At 32.5% G+C, this 13,595-nt stretch overlaps 2 protein-coding genes across 2 annotated transcripts; both read left to right on the top strand.

Annotated features, from left to right (window-relative positions):
• The first annotated feature begins 1,200 nt into the window (after nt 1–1,200).
• Nucleotides 1,201–1,530, top strand: LOC114401944 (putative germin-like protein 9-2). Its single transcript, XM_028364513.1, has one exon. The coding sequence runs from the start codon at nt 1,201–1,203 to the stop codon at nt 1,528–1,530; it is 330 nt and encodes a 109-aa protein (XP_028220314.1).
• A 4,219-nt stretch (nt 1,531–5,749) lies between these two features.
• On the top strand, nt 5,750–6,721 carry LOC114401688 (ethylene-responsive transcription factor ERF107-like). The gene has a single exon (XM_028364264.1). It carries the CDS (start codon nt 5,834–5,836, stop codon nt 6,461–6,463), a length of 630 nt encoding a protein of 209 aa, XP_028220065.1. The 5' UTR covers nt 5,750–5,833; the 3' UTR covers nt 6,464–6,721.
• The last annotated feature ends 6,874 nt before the right edge of the window (nt 6,722–13,595 follow it).

The raw sequence follows: 13,595 nt of genomic DNA, 5'->3' as shown, positions 1-13,595 counted from the left end.
GGTGTTAGGGTTTGGGTGGGCGTTTGGAGAGGAGGAGAGGGGGAAATCGTGTTTTTCACGCTGAAGAATGTATTTATAATCTACAGATCTCGCTTAGCAAGCTTGTCTCGCTAAGCGGGAGTCCACTTTTCACGCTTAGCGCGACAATTCACGCTAAGCACAACTCCCTCTGAACTAATTCTCGCTCAGGGCGCCAATTCTCACTCAGCGCAATTCCTTCTTGGGTTGGAATTGCACTTAGCGCGCTAATTCTCGCTCAGCGAAATTCCCTCTCGGGTTGGAATTACGCTTAGGGAAACATAAAAAGTTGTTATTTTCAAAATTCCAATAGTCAGACTGTGGAGCATTGTCTTAGAAGCTCCAGCCAAAATTTGAAGACGATCCAACGGTTAACGAATTCGGGATTGCGATTTTACTGAAATAGGTTTAGGTAAAATTTGAAATCTCATAATTTCAACTTAGCTCAACAAAACTCCACATAACTCAACATCCACATCAAGAAATTCACACATGACTAATTCAACCCATACCTCAACTCATTCAAGTCAACCATATAGTCAAATAACACGATAAATACAATTAAACATCGATTTATAATTAGTAATATTTCAGGGTGTTACACATTACCAATTTTTAGGCTTTGTTATCCTTGCCTGCTTTTTCGTTCCTAAGTATGATCTAGATCATTTATAGTCAAATAACACGATAAATACAATTAAACATCGATTTATAATTAGTAATATTTCAGGGTGTTACACATTACCAATTTTTAGGCTTTGTTATCCTTGCCTGCTTTTTCGTTCCTAAGTATGATCTAGATCATTTCACAACTTCATTTACAAGCATATCACTTATAGTATTTATGACTACTCTAACTTATTTAACAAGTTGAACAAAAGCAAAATAAAACCTAACTTTTGTTGTTATGTGGTTGGACTTTGCATGAAGAGCTACTCATGCAAAAGCTCTTGTTGCCAACAAGTCTAGCAATCCTTTGTCTCTTTGATGCCACTAGCTAAATGGCAGAAACAAACAACTGCAGAATGCAATAAAACTTGCTTTCAAATCTCCATACTTGTTATAGTACAAGCAGCAGGCATACAGGGTAGAGATCCCTATAAATAGATCATGAAATTCAAAGCACATTGATCTAATTAAGTGTTCTTGAGCTCAAACTTTCAACCTCAGATAATTACAATCATGTCTTCCACCACCTTTAAAGTTGTGACACTAATGATATCTATTTTTGCCATCATGCAAATATCAAGAGCTGGTGACCCAGACATTCTCACTAACTTCATAGTCCATCCCAACACCATACCTGATGGCAACTTGTTCACCTTCACCGGCTTTCGAGTCATATTTTCACCTAACAACATTGTCTCAGATTTTAAAGTGCTGAAGGCAACCAAGGAAGAATTTTCTACCCTTGATGGACAAAGTGTCTCATATGCAACCCTTGAATTCCCAGGTGGCAGTATAAACCCACCACATACACACTCACTCTGCAAAGCTACTCTTCACTGTTGAGGGTACCCTTCAAGTGGGGATTATGGACACAACCAACAACCTCTTCACTCAAACAGACACTACGATCCGGCGTAAAGTAGATAATATCTAATCCTAATACATCATTAAAATAGCGAACACATAAGAAAGTAACAAACTAAAAATGGAGAGTACTAAACTTGTTGGCTAGCATGGCAGATATCAGCCTAATGAAAGCCCTTGCCTTTAGCAAAATTTCCCGATGGGCCAAAGATCTTTGCAAAATCAATGTCGTGTAATATTTTCACCATTTTCTAAACTTTTTCCTTGCAGAAAGTTGAGTTTCAAGTTTAACTCTCAAATTTACATCTTCATCTCTTTTTGCTATTTGTAAGAGATATAATCATGCATTATAATTAACTAATTCGGGCAATCGAGAGGTCTTGGATTTATTACTTCCATCACTTTCATAGTTTTGGTTGGAATTTTCATGTCATCATGGTTAGGAACTTTAGTTCTTACCCTAGGTGAATGGTTCATCAAGAAAATGGCTCTTGTAAGATATTTATATGTTGCCTCTACGCAAATAAGTGCAACAATATCACCAGGTATATTTCTTAGCATATTCATCTATTTGTTTGTCATTTATATCATGTAATTAGCAAACACTAAGTTTTTTTAGTTATTTGACAGATCAAAGCTCCAATGCTTTCAAAGAAGTTTCCATCATAAGGCATCCTCATGTTGGTGAGTATGCACTTGGGTTCATCACTTCTTCAATGGTTCTAAGGAACATAGATGAGAAAGAGATTTTTTGTGTTTACATTCCCACCAATCACTTGTACCTTGGTGATATTTATCTCATTAGCCTAGAGGATATTCTAAGACCTAATTTGTCTGTTCGAGAAGCGATAGACCTAGCCACACACAACCCAGTCAAAAGGGCCATGTATTCAACCATAGTACCCACATCGAAGGAAAACAAACACTTCATGGACAGGGGTTCTTACCTACACAGACACCTTTGACGGAGACACTTGACAGATGAACTGCTCCGGTGTTGCTTCACAGAGCTTCAAGAGAGAGAGTCCAATGAAAGCTTGAGTGAGACAAGGCGGGTGTGTTCGAGGGTCACAACTGTAAACACAAAGACAAACACACTTTTAAGCAAAAATTTCCAGGAGGGTCAGAGAAAGTCAAAGAGAAACAGAAAACTAAGGGGGCTTTGAGGGAGGCCTTCAATTCTAACCTTCAAGGGAATCAATAACTTGGACAACGATGAACAAAAGTAGAGAAGCGCGACTGAGATGAAACTAGGTTAGTGAATTTGGTAATAATGGTGAGAATAAGTAACATTATTTAAAGACAGTCTTGTATAAAAACCGTATTTGTACTAACAATACAACTACGACGGTTTTTCTCAACCCATCATTGTACTCCTTGTTCAAAGACGATTATTTGAATAAACATCATTAAACTTTGCTTTCTAAGATGGTTATTCAAAAACCATCGTCATATACATTTGTAAAAATTACAACATTGTCACTGCGTAACTAACTACGACGTATTCGAGCAACCGTCGTAGTTAGTGTGTCGTAAATAACCATTATTCTAGTAATGTATCCACAACCTTAAGGGATTTAAATTCAATTTCACTTGAACCAATTGGTGATCATCTAGGTTATCAAACTCGAGAGTTTATGTAGACTCGTGAGAGTTCCATAGACTCGACTCGTGGACTCACTCGTAGACTCATAAGAGTCCACTTTATATAAAAATAATAACAAAATATTTATAAATAACATAGCAATTAAAAATTTCAACAATATAATAAAACAAAATAGTAAATCATAAATTTCACAATACTTAAGTAACCAAGTCTAGTAATGCATCACTACTAAATAATAACTTGGAGATGTTATAGTAGTGGTAGATCGTTCCCATTGAGGATCTGATGTTATCAGAGAACAATGGTTTGATATTATTAAAGGTGAGAATTTTTGTATTTGAGAATAACCCACTAAATGAAGGTATGTTGAACACTAAACAAACAAAAAATAACTCAAAATGACTTGTATTTTTGTCTACTTTTTTTAACTTGTTGACTCATTAACTTGATGATAAATTCAAGAGTCTATCGAGTTTACTTAAAGTTTATAAAGTCTACTAAAAAAAGAGTTTACTCAAGAGTCAACTCACATAGAGTAAGTAGAATCGTAAACTCGTAAGAATTAGCAAATTAACTTGAGAGTTTGATAACTATAATTAATCATTATTAATTTATGTGTTATATGTTTGATTCTTGTTTCATATTTGAATTTGTGTTTTTAAAAACCAAAAAAGACGCCATGGTGGGATATATTGTTGATGTAATTATTGTTGTTAAGGGGTCTAGTTTAACTAGTTAATCAAAGTGTAAAAATTATTATAAATCTTTTAATGTTGTCTTTAATTTTTATAGATAAAAAAAAAACTATTTCTCAGAAATTTCTATTTTCAGATAAATCAACGGTTACATTCAGTAATCATAAAAAGCCATCATAGTAAAAAATCAAGTTCGACGAATCCCTCCACAAAGATTAATATATAGTATTTGAAAACGAAGTGGATAGTTATAATTAATTCCATTCATATACTCTTGCACAAACTAGCTACATTAGTTTTCAACAAAGTCCCCGCTCTATTCTTCATTGTTGGGTTTGGTAAGCTACTTGACCAAGTAGTGCTATCAATTAATAAACGAGGGTGCTTAATTTGATTTGATGTGAGACGTGAAGGGTATCAAAATTCATGGCGCTAATGGTTTTGGTGCAAGTTGAGGAATAGGGTCCCCATCTACTAGTAAAAAAACAGTTCTAGCTAGCTTGCGATGCACACACTCACCTTCTTGTCTATACATAGAAGGTAGGATACTAGACAAATAATCAAAAATAATTTTTTAAGGGCCTAACGTTGGCAGTACAAGTTGCATAATTTTATTGTCCCTCATGTCCATGTCCATTGCTTCCTAGTTAACAAACAACAGATGGCATCGGAATATGCCAAGGACCAACTTGAGATAGATGCAATTAAAGATTGTGTTTCTTCCTTGCTGTGGGCACACCCCAAGAGCGTGACATTACAATTTGGATAAGAAGATGATGCAGTGTCCACAAACATATAACCGGGTAAAGGCGGCTCCCTTCTTATCTATTTGATGTGTAACAACACCATCAATTCGGATGTGTTTCACAACGGAATGTGGGACCCTTTTCTGCGTTTTGCCCCGTACTAAAACAGAATTTGAAAAGATGCAAAAGGTAGATTCACTTAAAGATATAATAAAAAAGTTATAAGATTAATTCGATTGAACGAGAGAAAAAAAAAAAGAAAATGTTGTATGTTTGAATTTTTTTTATTAACAAATTAATTAACTATTAACATTTGTTGATTAAAAAAAAAACCTAAATATCCAATACTCAATACATATGCCAACAACTTAAACTCTTAGTGATTTGATAAAATTCAGCTAAACTTTAGGGTAATTATAAAAATAGGATTAAACAAGTAAAGGTTACTTAGACATCCAAGACTTAATATATATGCAAAAAACTTAGCACATGTTTGGATTGCCGTTTAAACATGTTTAGAAATTAGGTGAAAAATACTTTTAATTTTATTTTACTTTTATCGGTTGAGTCTGTATTACAATGCGCGTCACAACAATTTCAACTATAAATTAAATATGTACGTACTAAATTATTGTGACGGTCATTTTAATGCCGTTTGTAACATATGCGTGACAAAGGCTTGGGAATAACTTAGAGTTTGGTTAGATATTAGTTGTGACACATTCCAATGAGCTCAAAGGGAATACCTTCTTTTTAGGTGGATTGAAATGAATAGATGTATAGTGAGTACAAACCTTGATCCAAACACACTATTAAGTATGTGTTTGTTTCAATCATTTCCTAATTTTTAATGAACTTTAGAGCCGATCCATGTGTCTATAATAGTCATTGCCCTTGATCTGAACCGAACGAATATTCAAATACAACCTTATTCTGTCAAAAATTCTAACTTATATAATAATATTTTATTTTATTTTTGGAAAAATATCTAGTTGGAAGGTTTCCCCGGAGTCTAAGGTTAGAGCACATGCTAGAACACAAGATTGCATTTACATCATAAAGATGACCTCTTAATTGACTACAGCAATTTGAGCCAAGACTTTCATGCTGTGGTGTGGACCTTTGCCCTTGACAGACAGGCATATATAAATATCCACCTTAGCTACTAACCATTTTTAAAATCCAATATAATCCACCTCACAACAATATTGTTTCATCACTCAGATCCCTTAAAGATGACAACAGCAGAAGAAACTTCAAACTTGGATCTCATACGCCAACACCTATTAGGGGAAAATATCATCTCAGACTCCTCCTTTTTCTCCAATCTCCTTCATCATCCTATGAAACTTGAAGCACCCTCATCACCAGAATTTGATTTCACCTCATATATCTCAGACAACACAAGCTTTTTCACTTTCCTTGAAGGCTATGATTTGATGGCAGACATGAAATTTGTTGATTCAGACAACACCATCCCTTCAAAGGAGGTTAAGAAATGCAATATTTCTCCTGAACCATTGGTGTCATCAAAAGAGAAGCCAAAGAAGTTAGAATACGATAAGGCAAAGCGTTATAGGGGAGTTAGAAGAAGGCCTTGGGGAAAATTTGCTGCTGAAATCCGTGACCCTACAAGGAAAGGGACAAGGGTTTGGCTTGGAACCTTTGACAGTGAAATTGATGCAGCTAAGGCCTATGATTGTGCTGCTTTCAAGATGAGGGGGCAGAAGGCTATTCTGAACTTCCCTCTTGAGGCTGGACTGTCTGATCCTAAGCCTAACAGTTGTGGCAGGAAAAGGAGAAGAGAGAGCCATGATCATGAATTGGAGCTGCCACAAGTCCAAGTTCATCATGGTGTTTCCTGAGAAAAAGTGAGAAGATATAATAATAGATTTAGTTGTTTTGTGAGTAGCATTAAGTTTGTTGCCTAGAAAAATAAGGTTGCTTTGCCTTTTAGTTTGTACATAGAAGCAAGGCTAATGTGAAATGTCTATATGAATCTATGCAAAAAGCATGTTACGAAAGTTTTACTAACTTTGAGGAGTTTTAAAAAAATATTAATCAATTCTTGTTTAAAGATGCACTGAATAAAATGAACCAACACATTTTCTTTTTGTTGCTTATCTCTGTTTTTGGGGAAAATTGTAAAATCTTTTCAGTTCACCTTCTCTTTTGTCGGCTGCTACTAGTATTCTTTCATATAACATACAAGTTTGTGTAATTTACTTAAGTAAAAATGCATTAAACAATCCTATAATAGATGATTGGTATAATTCTCTTATAGTCTTGTGTACTTCAAGATGGTTGGTACAATTTTTTTAATTACACCAATAATTTATTATGGGATTATTTAATTTTACTAGAGTTAAGTTAGACAAATCCATATCATAAATGATAAATATACTCACAATGCTATTATGTAATTATCTGTTGCATGTTATATATTATAAGTTTGTTGAGTTCATATTTACTGTTGAACTCACACTATACACTTTAGTTCACATATCCTCATATATATATATATATATATATATATATATATATATATATATATATATATATATATAAAAGTTTATTCATTTTTATAATAAATATCTTAATAAATATTTATGATTGATTGATTAATATTGTAAAAATTTTACAGTAATAATGCATGATAAATTAAATTCATTAAAAATTCCTGAATGAAAATACCCAATCAAATGAACCAAACATTTTCTTATTGTTTCTTCGTTTGTCTTTTAAGGAAATTTATAAATTCTTTTCAATTCAACTTCACTTTTGTTGGCTCATTCTAGTATTCATTCCAATAACATAATATATATCCACTATGTAGAAAGAGATAACAATTCAAGTGGAGAGAAGGAACCTAAATGAATAATGATCACAGGGTTCATAAATTGGGGCAGACTTTGCCACTATGTACCATTTCTGCTTCTTGTCAGTGCAATAGTCAAGAACAGGGGCAGACTTTGCAAATTGAATGCAGAGTTCAGTATTGTTTTGAAGTATCTAGCTGACTGTTTCACCGGAAAACAGAAGAAAATTAAATGTAATGGCACTATTTTAACTGCGAAAATGTTATCAATACATTATTTCTAATGCAATAATATCGGATAAATTCGTATCCCACAAAAAATAAATAATCAAAATAATAGATTGTGTTGAAAAGAATGTTCTAATAACCTTCCTCTTTTAACTATTATTACCCAATCTACAATAGTACATAAAAATTGAAATATATGAGTATTGATTTGGAGTGGATCCACACATCATAATCATTCATGAATGAAAATTAAATATTTTATTGGAAGAGGTAAAATTACTTTGCTAATTTTTACGTCTTAAAAGAAATTAGTCTCCATTGAACATTATTCTTGGGTCTTCAATGACAATTAAGTTGATACATTAACAAATATATAAATATTTGTTCAAAACACTCTTGGCTAGGATGTATCACACCTAAAAGTTAAAATTAAGACAATGCAAAGTAATTCAGTTTTATATGCAAATCAAGAAAAATGTTCAAGAGTTTTCTTAATTACTATCTTTTTATACATTAAAATTTTTAATTTTCTTAATATTTCTTTTATTATCATTTAACTCTTTATTTATGATAAATGTATAAAATTTTAAAAATTAAGAAGAGATAATAACTTAATTGAAATGTTAAACATTAATGTTATCTTAAAATTTTAAAATATAGATAAACAGGAACAATTTTTAAATTTTATTTTCTCTTGAAAAGGACAAATAAAAAAGAAATGAAAGACCATTATTTTTAGTAGAAGCTACATAGGCTAAACAGTCATCGGAGCTTATCGATCAGAGTTTATAAAAATACCATATAACTCTTATAAATTATTTTTACCTTATTTCAATAAGTTTTATTTTTTAGTAAAACTTCTCAAATTAAGTTTTTCTATCTTATTTCAATACGTTTTATGATTAGAATTATAACATAAGTATATGAATTCATTCAATGAACACTTACTAATTTTTGTAGCTTAACATTATACTTTGTAAAAACACCCTATAAATTAATTAACGGAAAAATGAGATTTTAGTATTTATACTTTCGGTCACGCAGTCAAAGTTATGAATTTAATCCTTAAACTTAAAAAAAAATATATACTAAATTTAGTCATTTCTGTATAAATTAAAAGTTAATTATGTTTTCTAAAGTTAAAGAAGACTAAATGTACATATTTTGTTAAGTTTATGTTAGAAAGTCTTAGTCTATCTTAATTTATGGGATCCACTAAAAACTGATAAAGTGATATCTCTCACGTATCTTTCCTTCGAGTTTTTTTTCTTTTGGAAGACCTTGGTGCTCCAAAAATCAATTCCTTCTCCATCGTGGAAAGTTATGGATGGACGTGTTCTTTATAAATGTGACTTGTTAAAGAGGGGAATCATCCAACAAGGATCAGAAGAACCTTGTAGCCGATGCAACTCAGCAGAGGGGAAAGGGAACCTCATCTTTTTTTTTATCGTGGGTACCATGGAAGCATTTGGCTGGATTATCTTTCACTTTCATAACGTGGCATGCATGCATGCATATATCTTTATCCTTCTTCAATGAATGTTATTACAATTTTCTTCAACTCATAGCCTTTCTATTTGCAACAAAGATAGGCAAGACATGTGGCAATCTATTTGGTTCGTTGTACTTTGGTTTGATATGGCTGCTTAGAAATCAATCTAACTTTCAAATCTAAAAAAAGTAGGATGTGGATTACTCGTCCCATATCTAATCAAGTTAATTTTGATAAGTTTATATTTTAGAAATTACGCCTTGATAAAAGATGGATATGAGTTATACTTTAAGTTATTCCAACTCACTATAATTTTTTAAATAATTACATATTAATAATAAATTTACTTGACTTAATGAATGATCTTTTGTAGAATATTTACTATATTTATACTAATATTATTTATGTTAACATATATTTAATTTTTTTAATGAAAACATTATACTTTTAATTTATGATTTAATTATACATATAATTTTAAGATTAATTTATAATATCAACAAATTAAATTTGTCAGATTGATTTTAATAAACTTGAGTTCAAATTAAAATTTTAATGGTCTTATCAAAATATGGGGGTGAAGTAGTGCAAAATAACAAAAATGATATCAACAAAAAAAATCATGAACACCTCTCACTTATTTGACAGCTAGTGAAAGAAAGAAGGAAAAAAAGATAAATTATATGCATAATAGGTAATATAATATGATTGAAATGAAAAAATAGAAAGAATTGAATGAGAAATATTATAAGAGGATGTTTGTAATTAGAAGTAATTAATTCATATATCATTATGTAACTCCATTAAATACTTCTAATTATAAGAAAATTTTTATTATCTGACTCAAACAAATTACTTCCAATAAAAAATATGTATGATATAGAAAAAAAAATATCATTACCAAAAGAAAAACCTCAAAACCAGTTTCACAAACAGCCAAAGTGTACGTAGTATATGGAAGGAAATTTTAATGACAGGTAGCGTCCTATATATTCTGCGGAAGCAATGCAGTGCTCGTTGCAACTTGTTGGCCTAGTTTTGTCATTATGCAGGTATAAGGACATGCATCTTTAATGCAAAAATTTGATATGGATTTTTTAATGATCCTTTTGTGATTAGTGTAATATTGTTTTAGTCATTATAGCGTCATGTCACTTATAAAAAATTCATACACAATTTTACTATTATATTAAAAAATTACAAAAAAATTTTAAAAAAATTCATGTATTTATATTTTTTATTATAACTTAATTATTGTTCAAATAAAATAATTAATTTTTTAGTTTTTATTTATAAAAATAATAAATATGAATATTTGAAAAAAAAATATATCAACTAAAATAATTAATTCATTTTTTATTTCCAATTGTAAAAAATAAAAAAAATAAAAAAAATCAACTTTCCCCACATACTTCTAGAATCTTCCCCACACGGTGTGACCAAAAAATAGTCCTGAATGACGTCGATCTAAACATATTTGAGTCAATATTAGTTGAAATTGTCCTAATTGAGGTAGGCCAAAAATATGTTGATCAAGATCGATAAAAAATAATCTTGACCAAGGTCGGTTGAAAATAGCTCTTAAATGAATAAGTGTTAAGTTTTCATTTTTTTAGCGTTTAATTACTAAAATTTGTAAAAAAAAAATCTTTATAACATTTAAGTTAATATAGATTGGATATGACCAAATTCATATCCACTTAAATGGATTAGATTTTGAATCCAAATTATTTTTTTTAAAAAATATAGATATAGATTTAAGATCCAATCCATTTAAGCATATATGAATTGGATTCTTAAAAATTCAATCCATGCTCACCCTTACCCAGAGAGAGGAGCCCCTCTTCCTCACACCACAATAGAACCACCATACACCACAACTCCTCTTTCTCTTCTTTTCTCTATTCGATCTCCCCCACTTCTTAGTTCCCTCGTTCTCTTTCTCTTTTTGTCTTCATCATAAACAAAACGTCGGTCATCGTGTCACCATCATTGCTCCATGCACCACCATCGCGGCCCCTCCCTCACGCAACCACTATCATGGCCCCTCCCTTGCACAACCACCGTCGTGGCCCCTCCCTCGTGTCACCTCCATCACGGCCCCTTCCTCGTGCAACCACCGCCAGTCCTTAAGCCACCGTCGCAAACTCTCCCTCGTGCAACCTCTGTTGCCCCTCGAGCCACCATCCTGGCCCCTTCTTCATCCAACCACCATCGTCACCCCTTGATCTAGTGAATCTGATTTGTAATCTGAGATGGTTCTAATTTGTTAGTTTGTATTCTAAATCTGAGATGAGATTGTCTTCTGTTGTTGTGATCGAATCCAGATTAATGTTAAACTTCTATGATGTTATTGATTTTTTAAAAAAATTCTTATTCCATTCTGAGATGAGACGTATTGATTGTTTTTTTTCTTGTTATTTTCTTCTTTTTTTTTTACATGGGTGGTTGATAGTGGATAATTATATTTTATTGTTAATTAATTAGCACATGTTTCTTATATAAAATACACTTCTTCTTCTTAATGAACCCATTCCGCCATAGAGATAGTCTCCCGTGTATAGTTTCTTCACCAAAACCATATCTTCAAGAGAAAGAACCCGAAAAACATAGCCGCATGTGACAGATTCCTTTGGGAAGCTTTCCGGGAGCATGCAGTTAGGTATATATATATACTCAATCATAATTACATAGTTGCTGCATAATATCATGATTATTATATTAATGAATTATATATTTTACGATAATTATTATAAAATTTATATCAATTATATTATTATTTATAAGCAAATAATTATATAAGTTAAACTATTTTAAAATGTGTGAATTACCACCATTAAATTCTTTAAAAATATAAAAATTAAGATGAATTTTTATTAAAGACTGAGGAATTTATAACACATTAAAAAAAATTACAAATGTTTTAATAAACAATTAATCATCAAATTATTCTTCAAAATTATAAATATTAATCAATTTAGTCTTTGAAATTAAGAAACAATGGTGGTTTCAGTCCTATTTATACCAGAAGGAATTCAAGCTAGAATATGTTGTTGTATATTTAGATTAAATATTTCAAAAAGTTAATATCTATTTCATTGCATATTTAATGTGGATTAATGTAATATATTTAATTTACTTTATTATTTATTTTAAGTGTTTCAATTAGCAATTATTTGTGATTAATTAATCTTATTATAAATATTTGGTTTGGAAAAATGTTCTGTTTATTTAATGTATATTGGAAATCCTTTTAATTTTACATAGTGTGATACGGAGGTGCTGATAGAAACTAATGTTGGGCCTGATCAAGTGACAAGAAGCAAAAGCCCAAGACCACAAAGGAAGAGGAAAGCACCATCTTGGGCACGTGATTATGTGGGAATCACAACAACTTTAGAGTAATGAAATATCTGCTGTAATCCTTGGCTTCTAGCTAGTTTGTTACCATCTTTTATGGATCAGGGCACATGCGTCAATTGATCCCATAGGCTAGGACAATAGAGGACTCTTTATATTCCTAGGTTGTAATAATGACAGCAGCAGAAAAATTAATAAACTTATCCTTTCTCTCTTATTTTCTGGAGCTGATACTGCTCGAAGGTATCTTTTCTCTCTACCCTAGCCTATCATTGGTGCTTTCACTGTGGATGATGGCCCCCCGCACTGATAAACCTGACAAATCTGCCGATGAGGTCAGTGCCCAGTTTCGAGAAATGCAATTGTGTCTTGAGGCGGTCACCAAACAACAAACAGATTTCCAAAATTTTCTCACCACACAATTAACCCTTCTCATACATGAACAAATTTCTTCCCAATCTGCAGCCCATTCATCCTCTCCGGTTCGAACCGACCCGCCACAATCAACCATCAAATTACCCAAAATAACCCTATCTTCCTTTGATGGGAAAGATCCTCTTGACTGGATCTTCAAGGCTGAACACTATTTTGACCTAACGGACACACCACCCCCCCGCCGCCTCATTCTCATTCCCTTCTTCCTTCAAGGTCCTGCTCTTAGTTGGTTCAAATGGCTCCATTCCAACCATTTACTCACAACTTGGTCGGAATTTCTCCACGCCCTTGAGGTACGTTTTGGTCCCTCTTCCTTTGCCAACCATGAAGCTTCTTTGTATAAGCTTCAACAAACCGGATCTGTGCTTGAATACCAACAACAATTTGAATCCCTCTCCAACCGAGTCACCGGTCTCTCACCCACCTCCCTTCTCAACTGTTTTCTTTCGGGCCTCCGAAAGGATATCCACCATGAACTCAGCATACTCAAACCATCCTCCCTGACCCAAGCAATCGATTTAGCTAAACTGATTGAAACCAAAAACCTAGCCACAAAATACCCAGCCTCACGGCCAACCAAACCACCATTCCCTCCAAACAACCCACAACCCTCTCTGTTAGGACCGCCTCCGACCGTTCCGATTCGTCACCTCACGCTGGCGGA

The sequence above is a fragment of the Glycine soja genome, chromosome 20 (assembly GCF_004193775.1).
Source record: "Glycine soja cultivar W05 chromosome 20, ASM419377v2, whole genome shotgun sequence".
NCBI lineage: Eukaryota > Viridiplantae > Streptophyta > Magnoliopsida > Fabales > Fabaceae > Glycine > Glycine soja.
This window is presented reverse-complemented; position numbering and strand designations above follow the sequence as displayed.

Coding starts and splice junctions, on each gene's coding strand:
- LOC114401944 (XM_028364513.1), top strand. CDS start 1,201: ATGTCTTCCACCACCTTTAAAGTTGTGACACTAATGATATCTATTTTT.
- LOC114401688 (XM_028364264.1), top strand. CDS start 5,834: ATGACAACAGCAGAAGAAACTTCAAACTTGGATCTCATACGCCAACAC.